Source organism: Punica granatum, chromosome 2 (genome assembly GCF_007655135.1).
Source record: "Punica granatum isolate Tunisia-2019 chromosome 2, ASM765513v2, whole genome shotgun sequence".
Classification (NCBI taxonomy): Eukaryota; Viridiplantae; Streptophyta; class Magnoliopsida; order Myrtales; family Lythraceae; genus Punica; species Punica granatum.
In genome coordinates this window covers 34,763,470-34,781,576 of record NC_045128.1, presented here as the reverse complement: position 1 = coordinate 34,781,576, position 18,107 = coordinate 34,763,470, and the positions used below count along the sequence as shown (strand labels likewise).

The 18,107-nt window shown below is 34.8% G+C and overlaps 1 protein-coding gene across 2 annotated transcripts; it reads left to right on the top strand.

The window, feature by feature from the left end:
• Positions 1 to 13,103: 13,103 nt before the first annotated feature.
• LOC116196361 (auxin response factor 18-like) lies at positions 13,104 to 16,987 on the top strand. Of its 2 annotated transcripts, none has more exons than XM_031526038.1 (4): positions 13,104 to 13,479; positions 13,669 to 15,253; positions 15,675 to 16,549; positions 16,633 to 16,987. In XM_031526038.1, the coding sequence occupies exons 2-4, from the start codon at positions 14,129 to 14,131 to the stop codon at positions 16,703 to 16,705; spliced, it is 2,073 nt and encodes a 690-aa protein (XP_031381898.1). In that variant the 5' UTR covers positions 13,104 to 13,479; positions 13,669 to 14,128; the 3' UTR covers positions 16,706 to 16,987. The 2 variants fall into 2 exon arrangements, with proteins under 2 accessions (XP_031381898.1, XP_031381899.1); XM_031526039.1 differs by having other exon boundaries at positions 13,104 to 13,963; positions 14,082 to 15,253.
• Positions 16,988 to 18,107: the final 1,120 nt, after the last annotated feature.

The following is an 18,107-nucleotide window of genomic DNA, read 5'->3' as shown; positions in this document are numbered from 1 at the left end:
TTTTTTAAAATATTCTTACAACAATCTCATAATATATACCCATTTGAATTATTAAAAAGAGCATTATTTTACCTCCATTGATATAATATTCTTCGTATAATTAGAAAGGAAAGAAAAATATATTTTTTATATTTTTTTAGGGTTTCTTTGGGGAAGTTGAGAGAATTATGAATAAATTTTGGTTGATAATACTTGAATGGACTATACTAATTAGCCGGGCAAGGGGGGGTCTACTTGCATATGCGAATGGTAGAATGTACATGTCAATCTATTAGCGAAACAACATGATAGAGGATGACAGTTTGGCACCCACATAAAAAAAATAAAAAATAAAATAAAACAGCTGCTACAATTAATATCTGGCATGGGCCAATTTTGATGTGACCAAATAACGTTATGTATTATATGCCCAAATATATAGAATTCTAATGAATTGTTTATGCAAAAGGACAATCTTTAAGAGAGGACAAACCCTAATTAAAGTAGAATTTTTTTTTTTGATAAAATAGTTTAAGGTAGATGGTTCCTTCTTGATTTCTTTTTTTCTTTTTGTGTGTACATTGTTATCCAACAGCTATATATCGACATACACACACACATACATACATACATATATATATATATATAAATTAAATACTTTGAAGTTCAAATTACGAATCAAACTTGTTACAGAATGTAATTATCATTTGAACGATGGAATTTTCGTGTTTCTGTGGAAATATAAAAATTTGCAAAAATAGTGTAATAAATTTAATTATCTATATATGTGAGGCACATGTTTATTTTACTGGTGTATGCATATATATATATATATATATATACACACGCACACACATTGTCGGAAAAAGATCCAGGGGATCGGATATATAACTAAGTCGACCTTAATTAAAAATTAGCGAGCAATTGCAAACTAGTATATGTGTGCCTATCAATTTGGTTCCGAAGTCTCTTTCAGCACATGTGCAGAAGAAATGGATTTGTTCGACATTGTGCTCACAACACACCAGAATGACCCACCAATTAAATAACGTTTTGGACTTGACCTATCTAGCTAGTCCCGTCTATTAATCATGTATCATATTATATGCCTGTATGCTATTGCGTGTCGGCTTGAGAGAGTAGTTGATAAATGTATAAATCTATTTGTCATATGCGATATGACATTATCAGTACGTATTATGACTTTATGAAAGAAGTACAGTGATTTTTATTTATTAACCAAAAATCAGCCAATGAATCATTTTATCCAGGTTTTCATTTAGTTTCTCTGTTTTGGAGGACTTTTCCATGTAGAGAGACATATGAGTTAGGAGTTCTTCGGGCGTATTTCTTGATGGGTGAAAGATTAATGTGTTTTACATGAATTCGTATTGCCTACCTAAACGTATGGTTAGACCGAGACTGATTAGATGAATAAGATTAAACCTTGATTGCAGCTCCGCAGCATGAATTTAATGAGATCTACTCCCTCGCTTGAGCACGAAAAAAGATGTCCAGCTTGTGGTCAGTTATTAAGAGCCGGTGTTTAGTGCTACGTGACACGTGATGACTCACACATTGTCACATGAGAGTGGATGTCGAGAGTAAAGAATACCATACAGAAAAATTAAGGTAATAAATCACAGATTTATAAGAGATTGGACTTTAAATATATCAGTTCAAACTTTTAGATTGAATATAGCGGAATTGATTATAGGCCAAGTGAAAATTTTATAACATTCGATCTGCCCACGAGAAACCTGTCGACCATTCTGAATTGAGAATCCGAGTCTTTATCTCATTGATAGATGTTGGATGCATTAACAATAATTTACTTTCCTCTTTATGTGCATGGAAATATCGTATATTCAGATATATGGCGGTCGCAGAGATGATTAATCCTTTTCTAACTCCTGCAAGTCAAACCCAACATAAATAGGACCGCATAAAGTGTGGCTGCAAATTATAATATGGAGAATGGAATGCTATAGTGCACGAGAGAGAGGAGAAATATGAATTTATTAGGTGCAGGTCGGCACTTTGCACGGATGTATAAAAATATTAATATATTAAAAGAGTATATCTAATTTGTCTTTTAAAATAAGATTTATTCACAAATTGGATTTTTCTAAATTTTTTTCATAAATATAGTTTAATATTTATTTAAAATTTTTTTAGTGCCATAATTAGATACAGGCCCACATGTTACGCATATTGAGAAAACTTTTATTTTTAAGAAAATATTTAATATTTATTCATGAATTAATAGGCTTTTTATTTTTTTTAGATTTCAATGTTTTACTCTCCATTTTTGATGAAGAATTAAAATCTGGACGAATAAACCACAAAACTGACGGTTTCATCTGTAGTAAAGTCCATATCGCTGGGGTGTTCGTTCGTGTAAGACACTTAATTGGTAAGTTGATCAATCCCTTTCGAAGGCGTCTCTAGAGTCCCGATACAAAGCTCCAAAAGGTAATTCGAATGTTTTTTTTTCCCAGTCAATTTATATAAGGATTAATTATTACGTGTATGTCCTTGATTCCCAAACATTAATTAAGAAAAGGAAAGGGGGGTGAACTTATGGTTGCGGTATCTTTGTCTGCTGCCGGACAGATTCATATGGATGCCTTTGCCATTTCGTGGTGTTGGAAAGTTTCCCTCGTACAGCAAATGACGATGATGAAGAAGAAGGAGGTAGCAGCCGACATAAATTAAAGCCAGTCGTAACGAACCAGAGATATGATCCGTTTGTTATCAAAGTCGTGATTTAAGATTTTAACTTTAACTTTAACTCAAAACACTACACAACAAAACACACATTTCAAAAGTCAAATTGGTGGACCCCATATATTATTAAAATACAATCCCATTATAATTAATTATCTCTACCTTCCATTCATTTTATATTTCAAAAGTCAAACTGGTGGGCCCCATATATTTTTGTCTTCTTCTACAATCACAATCACAATCACAAATTCGTGACTTTAACTCCGAAAACAAACGCATTGCGTCGAAGCTGCATGGGGACACCTTACACAGATCTTGATCAATGGAATACAATGGACATGTTTTTGGGACATCTAAACGTCTTTAACAGCTTTTTTAATAGATATCGAGACAGTTGATACATTAATTATATGATCTTTATATTTATAGCAAAGCTAAAAACTATACAGCTCAGTCATATATGTCCATGTCTTCTTCTTATCTTTTTTTTTAGGTAAAAACTAGTCATGAATCTGATAAGGGACTTGCAGATTAGAACTAAATCATTATACGAAAAGTTCCTCTTAAGAGAATCAAACACATAATTCTCGTGATTTTAAGTCGAGAGTGGATGTCGCTGCATTAAATCTCTTCCTATATACATAGCAGAAGAAAGAGAGAGAGATGCGGAAGAAGATGTTAAATTTGCTTAGCTAAGGGGAATCAGGAAGTTGGCATATGTGTGAATATTCATCCATAGACCTCCCCATATAGACATGTATAGATATATATTGTAAGGCTGATTAGGGCACAGGTAGAATGGCAGTAATTAATTAATATAGCTAGGTAGGTGCCTCATAGAATGGATGGGTTTTGGGTTGGGACAGGTCTCTCTTTAGGTTTTTCAGAAGTAAACAGTGGGCTTCCTTTTTAACCTTGTAAGCTGCAAAATTTTGTCTGCAAGAGACAAGACATAAATCGCAGTCAGTGAGACATATAACTGATCAGCTTCTTCATTCATTCCTACCTTCTTCAGTTCAGAGAGATAATAATGGAAGGTCGTCATGTTGGGCAATTTCTTACTTTCTTTCTTTTTCTGGGATATTTTATATAATATCATTGTATATATGTTGCTTACCCCAAACTTTGGTGCCTTTAAACACTTGCTTCCCTAGATCCCGATATGAAAAAGTTACTCCCTAAACTTTTAGTACCTGCAAACTGTCGAGGATACGGCTAAAAAATGGCTTAGATGTTGTTCTAGAAAGTTAAGAATGTGAAAATTACCAGGCTCGTAGCCTTCGAGCTCATTCATAATATTTATATCTGAAACTGATGATATAAAAAGAAAAAAAAGATTGTTGTAACCGGCTAACGAGGTGAGTAAAATTCATATATAGAGCGAGGGCAATGGATGTGGGATGTGGCCTCAACAAGGGATTGGAGAACAAGGCTGCTCTACACAAATAGACAGACCGGACCCAAATCTCATTAGTTCAAATATATGCTGGTTCGGCTATTCGACTAGTATCTGGTGGGATTTAATTAGAATTCTTGAGGGCTGAAGTTAGCTTGGAGAACACTTTGATCTTGAGATAATCAGGTAATTATAGTGGTAGTTCCGGGAATAGATTTTTCATTCTCAAGAATATGAACATTCAAGGAATTGAATTATGAGTGCACTAAAACAAGTTTAGATGAAGTTCGGGGAGTAACAAGTGACATATTTACTTGTTCATTTCTGTCCTTCTGCTCTCTTGCTTCCTTTCTTTGTTCTCGATGAGACTTTCAGTCAAAGGGTAAAAAAAAAATTTCATCCCAAGAACAAACGTCAGAAGGCAAAATGCGCAGAGCAGAATGGGCAGCTGAACTTTAACGAATCAAAGGACAAAACTTATTAATAGGGCAACTCAACCAAAAGTAACTATTCCTGTGCTTTATCAAGTGGGGAATAAAAATAAAATAAAATGCATGGTATTTATTTTCAAAGGGAATTTAAAAAGGATGATCTCAACTATATTACCGTCACCTCATAAAAAATTAAGATATATTAAAAAAAACCATATTTTCTAATTATGCAATCAAGGGTATAAATGGAAATATCCTATTTATCAAAGAATACAATGTTATAGAAATAGAAGTACATAAGGTACCTATAGCTAGTTTCCCTTAATCCTGAAACGTGTGATGAAAATCAAGTACTATATAAGTTGCATGACTAATCTATACTATATATATATATAAATATGACAAAGTTTTTTTAATTTTTAATATTTCAAAAATACCCTTATACTTTTGTGACTTTTCCTCGCACCTTTTCGGTTTGTAACTTTTGATCACGCATTTTCACTATATATATAAACCGACTATTTCTATTCATTTTTCATTTTTTAAGCTTTATTGCTCCGCATCTTTCTCAACCGAGTTAGTCCTGCATCACATGTATGTTTGTTCTATTATTATTTCATAATAATTTAATAGTTTCAAGATTTTGTTGCACCATCCGTTCGTTTTCAATCTTTGTTATCATAATATATTCTTACATTCTTTGTGTCATTGCTAAAATCACATGGTTATTTTCTAATTTTCTAATTTTCTTATTTTTCTAATTTTTGTTCCAAAAAGCGCTCGTATCTTTCGTAAATTTCCACATTTCTTTTCATACATTTTACTCCCATATTTTTTGTGTGCTTTGTTAGTGTGACTTTTTCTCACACTCTTTCAACTAGCTATCCATTGCTCATTCTCGGTATTCGTTGCCTCACACATTCTATCATATATTGGCTGAGGCGAGTTAAACTTTGTACATCTCTTCTAAAGTATGACAATTTCCAAAGTGTTTCTCCAACATTTTTTTTCCTTTTTGCCCTTGGTAAATTAATATTATTATTATTTTACCATTTACTCAAATAATATGAATGCTACTAAATATCATATCTTTTCAATAGCACGACATCCTTTCATTCGTTTTAATAGAAAAACTAATTTTGACGTATTCTTTCTTATGATCTTTCGACTTCAAGGCACCATTCCACAGTTCTTCACAATAAAAACTATCTAGTATGTTCTTTCTCATAATTATTAACACTGACAAACGCATCAAACATGAAATAACTTTTCCATTCAACGCTTACGGTTCCTCTCTCCTAGTTTACATTTGTAACTTTTCTGTAATTACTTCTCCTTTTAATTATTCTTATTCTTTGACTTTTTTAATCGTTGGAAAAAAATTTCTCGTATTCTCGTTCTTCGACCATAATCCTTTTATTTTTTTCAAGTTTCAAAAACCAACTTATTCTTGTTCTTTCTCATGACCTTTCGATTTCAATGCACCATTTTATACATTTTCACAATAAAAAACTACAAGGCATATTCTTTCCCATAATTATTCAATTTGATGAATGTATCGAATATGAATTAACTTTTCCATTCAATACTCACGGCTCCTCTCTCCTATTTCTTATTTACATTTGTATCAATAGATTTCGAAAATTTATAGTAAGAATTTTCGAAGATTATTTTGTAGATGGATATTTTCTGATGAGTTACTAGCATATATCTTGTGATTATTATTTTTTTGGCTAATTTCTCAAAATTTATATTAATTTTTAAAAGATTATTTAAGACATAATGCCAACGGTAATTTGCTTTCAAAATTCCAATCAATTTTTTTATGGGATTCTATGGATACAAATACGCATTTGGGAGAATAAAAAAGAAACAAAAAGAAGAATAGTTTCAAAGAAAAGAGATACCATATCATTATTTTCTTTTTTATTTAATTTTATTTGCTCTTATCTTAGGTTTCTTCTTCTTCTCTCTATTATTATTCTCTTATTTTTCTTATGTCCAAAACATTGACTTTCGTTTTATCCATTACCACTGTAGTACCTGCCACCACAACCTGCTAACAATGTTGTACAAGTTAAAGTCGTCATGCTATTAATGTCCTCCTTCACGAGCTCTAGGCACATTTTTATTCTTATTTCTCAAGGATACGTGTGTAAAAATGAAGAAATAAGTTGCTTCCAATGTAAATTTAATATCGATTATCAATACAACTTATTAGTTTGCAATTGAAATTAAATTTACTCTTGTGTCTTAGGTGGGATCTAAAGTGTATTATTTTTTTTATTTTATTTGTTAAGTATAATTGTAATAAATAATATGAATTACTAAAATAAATTTATATATACATAAAATCGAGGCTGATCAACTTCCTTCCAAATTTGTTTTCTTTAAAACTTAAACCCGACCCTTAAGTCCTATTTTTTGATCAATTTGGTTATATTTTTCTGAATTTTCGAGTTATGAGTGTCATTGCTAGACTATTCGTGAAAATAATATTTCTATGAATTATTTTTAAAATTTTTATTAAAAATTTAAATTCATTTTTTATTTTTTTCTTTAGGATATTATATTGAAATGAAAGATCAAGTAAGAAGAATATATCAACTGGAAATTTTTTTTGAAATAAATTATTTTAAAATTGCTTCAATTTCATTTTTTAAAAATCGTTTCCAATATTTTAATTGTAATTATAAATTGTTTTTATTCATACACTAGATTCTACACCAGCGTTACGCGTAGGGTGAAAAAAACATAGTTTAAATTGTTGCCTCTGTATTTTCATCATATTATACCATTTGTAATTCTACACAGTTGTGCTATTATTAAAAAATTTTTAAAAAATTGTGATGAAAATTGAAAAAAATAATTTTTTTTAGTGAAAGAAGAGAAAAATAACTTAGGCTGAGATAGATATAAAGTGGGGTTGAAGAGAAATAAGTAAAAGGTAAATTGAAAAATAACCACATGTGAATTGATGGATGAGTGGGATAAGATATACGAGCTTAATATTTGGGCAGTTTTATAGTTTTATCATAGCATTCAGATTTATTTTTCTCCAATAGAGTAAAAAATAATGGGGCTAATTTCATAAAATTGTACAAAAACTAATACATTTATTTAATTATAGTGATTTATCCTTAGTATGTTAATTTTGTTTATACTTTTTTATGTTACTTATATGTAAATACTATTATTAATATACATACATATATATGTTTTCATTGAATTTAATATTATTTATTACTTTGTTATAAAATTAAATGAAATATTTTTTGTGAATATTATTAGTTTCCTTTAATAATTTTTCTTTTTAAATTTAATATTTAAATACCCATGGGGTTGACTTGGTAGATTTCTATATGTCATGTCTAGAAAAATCCGTTAAAATTGACAGGAAAGTAATGGTACGCTAGACGTGATAAGAATCTCATAATTTGTAATTTTTTTTATAAAAAAATTGTGCTAGAAATAATAAATAGGCCAAATTTTCATTGTTTTCGAATCATCAATCCTCATAGATATTATTAACTATTTTTTATTTTATTTATTGATAAATTAAAATTAAAATATATTTCTAACTATAAATGGTTACAAATCCAATAAAAATAAATACTATTAATTTACTTATAATTTATATATATATATATTTACAAGAGTTTTCTTATATATTTTATCGTCCGAGTATTATGTATTTTAACTTTATTAAAAAAGATTTCATATGCAACGCACGTGTAAATTCATTAATAGCATATATACCTAGCTACATGTCTTACAAAGACGGCTCTCTTTAATGCGACCCCTAATAGTTCTCTATTCCTAGCCCATCTCTAACTCATCTCAAATTCTATATGGCACGATCAAAGGCATAATATGATTACATATATGCATACTGCGATATCTGAATTAAGACATATGTACGTGGTACGAGGGCTGCCGGGTCGTTATGGACTTATGGGTTCAAATTAAGACATATCATTAATTAAAAAGGAGGCATCCACTCCATCTGAAATGTGGATTCAAGCATATGTATATATATAATATAATATACACGATACATATATCTTGATGGGATGCTATACATATATATCTATACTATCGTAGAGAAAAACCTATTTCATTTAACTTTAAAATTTTCAAAAAAAATTAAAATTAATAACAATTATTCTTTTATGAGCAATTAATAATAACATTTGTTGTATTAAAACTATAATGAATTATCATTTTTTTTCTCCACCACTCCTATTTTCGCCTATATCCCTATAATCTCCTCATATGCAATGCCAGACTTCCTTTTTATTTTCGTTTTGTTTCTAATTTTATACTTTTTTTCTTCGCAGCATAGTATATATAATCAACTTACATAAAAGAAATTGATATGTCCGAAAATATCCCCAATGCGGAATATCGGATCTTATTTTATTTTTCAATATATATTTTTTGTCGTTCTAATTATATTATAAATTTTCCTTGTGCAGGGTGGGTAGATCTCCAGTATATTGTGTGTATATATATATAGAGTCTTATATATACATATATATACATATATGGAGTTTGGTGAGTGGTCTCGGAAGAGCCTTGGCATTCAGTGTGGGGACTAGCACTAAGGTTAGCGCGTAAATCGTGCGTGCCCACCAAAAACATATTAATGTACCAGCTCCCCTCCATATTTACTGTTCTTTGATTCCTTCCTTTACTTTATCAATTCCCTTGTTTTAATTAACTTTTGAATTGAAAACTCAATAAACTTGTGATTCAAAATATTTTCACAAAATAGTTCTTCCTCGTGTATATATATATATATATATATATATACATACTCTCGTTATATGAATTTATGGTCCAAAATTCATCAAATGATAAGCCGATTTATTCATTAGCTTGAATACTATTGTTGTTTCCTCATGCCTTGAAGGAGTACCAGAAAAGTTCTGATGCAAATTTACGGCTCATTTAATGTCATATTTGGTACGAAGGGGAGGAATAGAATGAAATGAAATAAGTGCAATAGAAAGACATATATGATATTATGAGAGAAATATGATTCTTTTGTTGATATAAAAAGTACATGATATATAAGATCTCCAACTTGTCTTAATATTACACTAGCTCTCTCAGTGCGAGCTCTCGCATCTTTACGTAAATTCAAGAGATTGCTCGTCTTAAAAAATCGACCCAATTTTTGAAACCAATTTAGAGTTAGCAAATTTTTCAAATTGAATAGTGGATAAGATAATGCAAGAGATATTTGAGGTAATAGAATATTGATTTTTCTAATATTTTCCTTGAAAATAAGATAGATTTTAGAAAATTGTGTATATAATAAAATTTGACTTTGGGAAAAGTTATGGCGGTCATAAAATGAAGTTTTTCCTTAATAATAGTATAAAAAGTATAAGATACACAAATATGGTTAATCTAAACATAAACATTAAAACATGCACACTCATCATCTTGGTCCTTTTTTTTTAATCTAAATTCGTTGAAATAGTGAAATGAGCATCCCTCAACTTCCTTAATGAATGCTCACTGCATTAAATTTTTTAAAAAAAGTATTATTTCAAAGAGTGTATTACAGTGGTGTACATTTTTGCTTAGTAATATAAAAATTTCAAATTTAATACTTATTATGGGACTTTGTGCCTCTTGAATAGTTATTAAATTTTCTATTTTATTATATTTAGATGTACGAACCTTATTTGTTTAAAAAAAGAAAAACAAAAGATGGTCAATCAAATCTGAAAAGTGCAATAATATGAAAAAAATGAAGTGGAAGGATATTTCAACCTAAAAAAAGAAGTGGAAGGATAAAAAGCTCCTTACATTTTTTTTTTAACCAAACACCACCTATTATTTTTATGTGTTCAATTTTATTTTAATCTAACATATAGAAGATAATATTCCTTTCCATCAGAAAATTGGTTTCTGCTTATTTACCGAACAAAACAAAGATTGATTGTATATGTGTGCTTATGTCTTTCGTAAGTCAACTTCCAATGTGTGCTTATGCCCTTCATAAGTCAATAGTAGTCTGATACATGTAGTGGTTTTGTGCTGTAAATAAATTAGGGACTCACCCCAAAAAAAAATTAGAGACTTACCCTAATTGACTTTGACAAATGTGGTCATACTTCGGTTCATTTTGATTTGTTCATTTGACCTATCAAACATTAAAAAAGATTCCCAAGTGTTACATGCTTTCCGTAACAACGTAAAAATTTACCCCTAACTATTACTTAATTTGATGGGATGAATTGAAAGATTAATTACTAAAGTTGTATATGAATTTATGAACTGGAATTACGCGTGAGAGGGGTCTCAACTGCTCGTAATATCGACAGGAGATTCTATTAATTAATATAAATGCAATAATTACGATAAAAAGAGTATTTAGTTAATCTATTCATATAACAAATAAGCATGAATTTAGATGTTAAGATCATGAGATTTACTTGCTCCACTTGAATGTACTAGTCATACGTCAGAATGACATATAATACGACTTTCTGATGTTGGTTATAGCTAGAACAGTAAATGTACATATAACATGTACGCGATGTTGTCAATGCCTAATACATAGAACACCAACCTTTAACTGATAATCAATTAGGTCGTATTCAATCCAGCCGGTGATCTCCAAGACAAGAAGTCACTACAGGAATTCGATCCTATATAGATGGAATTTTGAGATGGAACGGATCTGTCTCAATTTTGAGACGGAAAATTTTAAATTGAAACGGAAAATTCCTCTATCATCTAAGACACAAAAAAAAGACGTAAGATTTCGTCTATTTTTTTTAGACGGATCAAGAGACGAAAAACTTTATCTCTTAATTTGATGGGATGGAATTTTTCATCTCAGATTTCATCTCTCATTGATGCGAGACGGACAATACCATCTTTTTTTCCGTCTCTAGCTTGAGACGGAACGTGATAGAAAATTTCGTCTTAAGGGGAATGAGATGAAAATATCTATCACAAATTTGTCTTTATCTATATGAGACGAAAATTTTTGTCTCAAATTTTCGTTTATATGGACCCAAATACTATTTATAAATTCGAATTTTTATTTCTCCTTTTTTTACTCTAAATCTTCTTCCTCTCCTTCTGTGAAATTCTCAAGTTTTCTAGAGTTTCACAGTTAAAAAAATTAAATAATTTGATCACTCGCATATTAAATGCATCAAATAAGTCATTAATTGCTCATATTAGTTTTAATGTTGAGTGCCAACGAGATCACAAATAACTAGGTATATGAATATAAATTATAAAAAAACATCTATATAAAAGTTTCAAAAATTATTACAACAAAAGAGATGAATATTGATTGTAGTTGTATAAATAAAATAATAAATAAATTACATAAAAGAGATAAATAGTATTAGGAAAAAAATGTATAAACTACGATAAGAGTGGAGGTATTTAACAAATAAACAATAGAAAAACAAATATTAGTTTTAAAATGAAAATTTGAAGATGTCTAATGAAATGTTAAAAGGTAATAAAAAATTAGAGTAGTCAATGTGATAACACGCATACACGCAAGTGAAGATCTTGGTTCGAGTCTCTCCGCGACCGTAAAGCCCACACAATTAGTGAGACGGAGGCATTTTGAGATCATGCAAAACATGGGAGCAGCAGAAGCGGGTAGGAGCAAAGTCCGGTCAGTGAAACCGAACACGAAAATGTCATTCAAGAGACATTCCGAGGCAGGATGCTTTGCTCTCCCTACCAGTCTTTGCTCTCCCATGTCCAGCTACGGTCAACTCCATCTCATGAGCCGACAACGTGATAAATTGAAGATACCGTCTCGAGTCGGACCCCCCCTCCCAAAATAGCGCGATAAGCTGGATGAGTCCTTTGATTGAATTAATAGTTAATGATCGATCGTGGGATTAGATTTGTTTAATTTCTGTTCTTGTCTAACACAAAAGTCAGTGAACTGAGTTGATTAATGGGGGAGGGAATTAGTAAAATGATAAAATAATGGTGTGGGGGTGTGAGACAAAAGGAAGAAAGCTTGGGTTGGGGATGGATAGATTAGTAGGTTCCTTAAAGATCTTTGTTGTTTTGCTGGCTTCTGAAGATACACACAGTTTCCCCAGATCCGAAGAAAAAGGTAAGAAATTGAACAACCCCATAATTAAAAACAAATAATTCATAAATGTTCAAAATAACAATAATAATTATTATTATAAATAAATCACGACTGTAATCTATGGAGAAAGAGTTTTCTTTTCCCCTTTTTACAAGTTGATCATAAGGATGTGCTTAGCTTATTCGTTATGACTGATCAATGTTCGATCATCTTGCTTGACTTTGATCACGAGGTATTTCCGGCGCATTTCTATTGCACTACGAATAAAGTCCACCAAATGAAAGTTTAGTTTGCATGCTCGTGGTCTAATGTAGGCAAGCCAAGGCATGACATGGTATCGTGGTCTAGTTTAATATCAAACAAGGAAAAAAGAGAAAAGAAGAATTGAAGAAATCTAGAAGGCAACCCACTGAAGCACAAACAAAAAGGAGTGGGCTTTCCTTCTGGTACTCTTCTCTTTCTTTTGCTTAGCTTTGCTTTCTTCTGCCTCATCGAAGTATCCCTCTCCCACCACTTTTTACTACAACCACTACTGATCTTTCTTGTTGTTTGTTTGTTTTTTCGGTGGTCTTGCTTTTTTGCTTTGGACGCTCATTATGTTCCAAGAGAGCATTGAATGAATCTTTGAAGCCCAAACAAAAGAAAAGAACAGGAGAGAGAGAGAGACCCCTTTCTTCCTTTCTTTGTTGTTCTGCTCTCCTTTTCTTTTTCTCTCCCTGTTGGGGGCAATACACGGCTTTTTTATCTGCTCTTATTGTGTCGGTCATCGAGCTCTCAATTGAATCTTTGAACAGAAGGGGGGAAAGGAACAGGGAAAGAAGATTCCTTTCTGAAAAGCACAGGAGGTATTTGTGGGCAATATCTGTTTTCTTCCCAAATTTATTTTGTGGTGGGCTTTGATGGGTTTGTTCTTGGCATTGAAGATATTTCATTTTCCCTGAAGCTTGTAAATTCTGGGGGGCGGGGGTGTTTCAGATCTTTTAATTTCTTAAATTGAGCTGGAAATCGGGTGTTCTTTTGCTTTCTCCCCTCAGGGTTGGGTGGTTCTCTCAATTGGGTCTCTCTGATTCTGGTGAAAGGAGCTTTCTTGGGAGTAAAGTTCATGACTTGAGCTGCTGGAGCAAGTTGAGAAGAAAGATGGAGTTTTGAGCTGCAAAGTAGAGATGTTTAGAGGCTGTTATCCCATCAGCAATGTTGAAGTTTTTTGGAATTTGGGTTATTCTTGCAGGGGATTTGGGAAATAGAAGTTAGTTGATCCTCTTTCTGGTTCTGCAGAGACGTGGAGCTGAGAAATTTCCCACTTTCGGTGTTCGGATCATCGAACTCGCGGTAACCAACTGTTCAATTGATCCCTCTGTAGAAGTAGTCCTTCCAATTCCTCCTGTCAAAGTTTTCGTGACATGCCTGTTGAGTATTCTTCATCCTGAGGCTGTTTCGGTTTTCGAAGTATTGCTTTCGGTCTGGTGAAGAGTGAGAAAAGAGAGTGGAGGGAAGATGATCACCTTTATGGACTCCAAGGAGAAGCTTAAAGATGTTGAGAGGACTTTGGACTCTCAGCTATGGCATGCCTGCGCGGGTGGGATGGTCCAAATGCCGCCCGTGAACTCGAAGGTCTTCTACTTTCCTCAGGGCCATGCCGAGCACGCCAGTGGGCCTGTGGACTTCCGGAGCTTCCCCCGGCTCCCCCCTTACATACCCTGCAGAGTATCCAGCATCAAGTTCATGGCCGATCCGGAGACTGATGAGGTCTATTCGAAAATCCGTTTGATCCCGCTGACAGGAGCGGAGGGGCCTGATTTCGAGGATGACAGGCTTGGAGGAGGTGGCCTCAGCGGGCCTGATGGGACCCAGGAGAAGCCTGCCTCTTTTGCTAAGACCTTGACCCAGTCCGATGCGAACAACGGAGGTGGATTTTCCGTGCCTAGGTACTGCGCGGAGACGATCTTTCCGCGCTTGGACTACTCGGCAGACCCGCCCGTTCAGACCATTCTTGCAAAGGATGTCCATGGTGAGACGTGGAAGTTCCGGCACATTTACCGTGGGACCCCGAGGCGGCACCTTTTGACTACGGGGTGGAGCACCTTTGTCAATCACAAGAAGCTTGTAGCGGGTGATTCGATTGTGTTCATGAGGGCCGAGAATGGGGACCTGTGTGTCGGGATCCGCCGAGCAAAGAGAGGGATTGGGGGTGGGCCTGAGAGTTCGACAGGCTGGAATAGCTGTTCTGTTACTCCCTATGGAGGATTCTCAGCATTTCTGAGAGATGAGGAGACTAAGTTGATGAGGAATGGGAACGGTAGTAATGGTGTAGGTTCAAACGGCGGGAGCAATGGGAAAGGGAAAGTGACTATTGAGGCGGTTGTCGAGGCGGCTAAGTTAGCAGCAAGCAGGCAGGCATTCGAGGTTGTTTACTACCCACGAGCAAGTACACCAGAATTTTGCGTGAAGTCGTGCTTGGTAAAGTCGGCAATGCAGATAAGGTGGTGCTCAGGGATGAGGTTCAAGATGGCCTTCGAGACTGAGGATTCCTCGAGGATAAGTTGGTTCATGGGGACAATCTCCTCAGCCCAAGTAGCGGATCCCATTCACTGGCCTGATTCTCCGTGGAGACTACTTCAGGTACCATCTTGTACTGCCTCTTGCAAATTTATTCGATCTGCCTTTGCTGGTGCGTTTGGTTCGTCCCATGTTGATTCTGCCATATATTAATTCCTGAATTACTGACGCTAATGAGACGCCCTTGTGCTGGAGACAGTAGCCTGTCCCTAAATATTGTTGTCGTTGGAGAGAGTAATGTGCTTTAATGGAGCTATCATTCCGACTGGCGATATAGAGTTCTCTTCCTGTTAATGCTCCTAGTCTATTTCGAATTATGCTCCTGCTTTACATAATATATCCCAGGTTTGAACATAATATGATGGCAAATTCACGGTGCTTGTAACATGAGACATCCATGTCCCTATTTTTTGTTTCATCCCTTCTTTGTGAATTTTCATTGTGTGAGAGCACATGATAATTTATTGTTTGCTACACGATGTAGGTAACGTGGGACGAGCCCGATTTGCTCCAGAACGTGAAACGGGTCAGCCCGTGGCTGGTGGAACTGGTATCGAACATGCCAGCGATCCATCTCTCTCCATTCTCACCGCCCCGGAAGAAGCTAAGACTCCCTCAGTACCCAGACTTCCCGCTCGAAGGTGGCCAGTTCCCATTGCCGCCAATGTTCTCGGGCAACATCCTTGGGCGGCCGGGCGGCAGCCCCTTTGGTTGCCCACCCGATACATCCCATCCTGCTGGCATGCAGGGAGCCAGGCACGCTCACCACTACGCTCTGTCCCTACCCGATCTCCACCTCAACAGGCCCCAGCACGTGAACCCAGGTCCGTTCATGTCCAGTCTCTCGCACTTTCTTACACCCAATAGAACCTCAAATGGTCCGTTGATATCCAAGCCCAGCACCATCGACCCGGGTTCTTGCTTCCTCACAATGAAGACTTCTGGCCAAGCTCGGAAGAAGCCTGAAGATTCCAAGACTCCTCAGCTAGTCCTTTTCGGCCAGCCTATTCTCACCGAGCAGCAAATCTCTCTCAGCTGCTCAGGCAACACGGTTTCCTCGGAAGGGACCGTTGATAAGATTGGGAATGCCTCCGATGGCACCTCACATAGGTCGCTCCAACTGTACAGAGAAAATCACCGCAAAACTCCTGAGCCTGCTGTTGAGATTGGCCATTGTAAAGTCTTCATGGAATCTGAGGATGTGGGCCGGACCCTTGATCTCTCATTGCTTGGGTCGTACGATGAGCTCTACAAGAAGCTAGCGGAAATGTTTGGAGTTGAGAATTCTCAGACATTGAATCATGTCAAGTATCGGGATTCCACTGGTGCAGTCAAGCATGTTGGAGAAGAACCATTTGGGTGAGAATTGCTCCTTAAAACTTCGATATACTCGTTATGTCGTTCTTGCTTTCTTACCAAGTTTTCCTTATTGATGTCTTCAGGGAATTTATGAAGACGGCGAGAAGACTGACGATACTAACAGACTCAAGCAGCGACAACAAGGTAGGAATTTAGAGAGAGAGAGAAGCTCAGAGAGGCAGAGATAAGCATAGAAGATTTTCAAGTGTACAGCTGGTAATTAATTGACCACAATGTTTGCATTCCCGAGCGGACTTTTTTTCCCGATTCTCAAATTTATCCGGTATCGAACCGAATCTTCTGGATTGATATTTGGATGATTGAGCTGTATCATCCCCAAAACTCTCTTTGTTCTCATTGTCGTAAAGTATGAAGAGATTTTGAAGAATCTGTTTGTGCATCTCAAGTCTCAATGAGCAGATTTCTTGGTTTTGCTGTGCCTATATATTCAAATATATATATATATATATATATATATATATATATGATCAAGAAAAGTCTGCTGCTGGGAGAAAGTGAAATATTTGGTGGGGGTCATTGGGCAGAATTACCTTGGAGCAAATTATAGAAAATTATTGTACTTTTTTGGGCGTTATTGCCGTGTCAATGTCTTCATCTATTTGTAATTTTATTATACGAATATACAGTTTGTTTCCATTATTCAATGATGATGATGATGCTGTTCGACATTGAGACATTTGAGAGGGTATCGTGGGAGTGTTTCTGTCTAACACGGCTTTCCTGCGGTCATCCTCCCTGACATACCGCAGGAGACGAGAAGACTGTCACCGAATATGAGGAGCAGGTTTCGTCATAACTGTACATCGAACGCGTCTACTGGTACGACTCTTATCGGTGTCCCATGATATTATCTCGTCGTTCGTCAACCGGCTGAGTTGGCAGCCCGTTTAATGTTGTTGGAGGCTGTCATGGCATGAAATCTCTGGAGGAGTAGGAGGAGGAGGAGGAGTAGGAGGCTGCTATTTCGTGCATGACCAAAATTGATTCAAGAACAGAGAAAAAAGGCAAATGAAAACAGAGGAAAAAAAAGCCAAAGTGGTTAGAGGTCTTATCAGACCAAATAATGGGATGGATCAGAACAGAACAAAAAAATATTTTCTATTTATTTTCTTGCTCTTTTTTTTTAATATCTATAATAATAAAAACAATATAATAATGATGTGCTTACTTTAGGTTTTGGTTTTCAATTGACCAAAAAGGTTAAATTAAGATTTTCTGACCACCTGGGAAAGGAAAAGTTTGGTAGTTAAATTCCAAAAAATCAGATGTTTCACACGACACCCCCAGATTGAATCTTTTGGAAGATCATACAAACATTGTTCCAAGAACAGGGGATTCCCTCCCCCCCAGCAAGTAGCTGACTGCCACTTGGAAATTATTTACAAGTTTGATTTTTTTTATTTATTTTTCTGTTGGAGAAAAAGAAAACCAAATTTGTCTGCAGGGAAAAATATGAACCAAGTCATTGACAAAACATGGCCATTTCAATGGGCAGCCTAAACAAGCAACCCACCCTCGCCCTCGCCCTCACCCTCAC

Excerpts from the sequence above, each read along its gene's own strand:
- LOC116196361 (XM_031526038.1), top strand. The coding sequence starts at position 14,129 with ATGATCACCTTTATGGACTCCAAGGAGAAGCTTAAAGATGTTGAGAGG. Across the intron at positions 15,254-15,674 it reads CTCCGTGGAGACTACTTCAG|GTAACGTGGGACGAGCCCGA; the intron begins GTACCATCTTGT and ends TACACGATGTAG. Across the intron at positions 16,550-16,632 it reads GTTGGAGAAGAACCATTTGG|GGAATTTATGAAGACGGCGA; the intron begins GTGAGAATTGCT and ends TGATGTCTTCAG.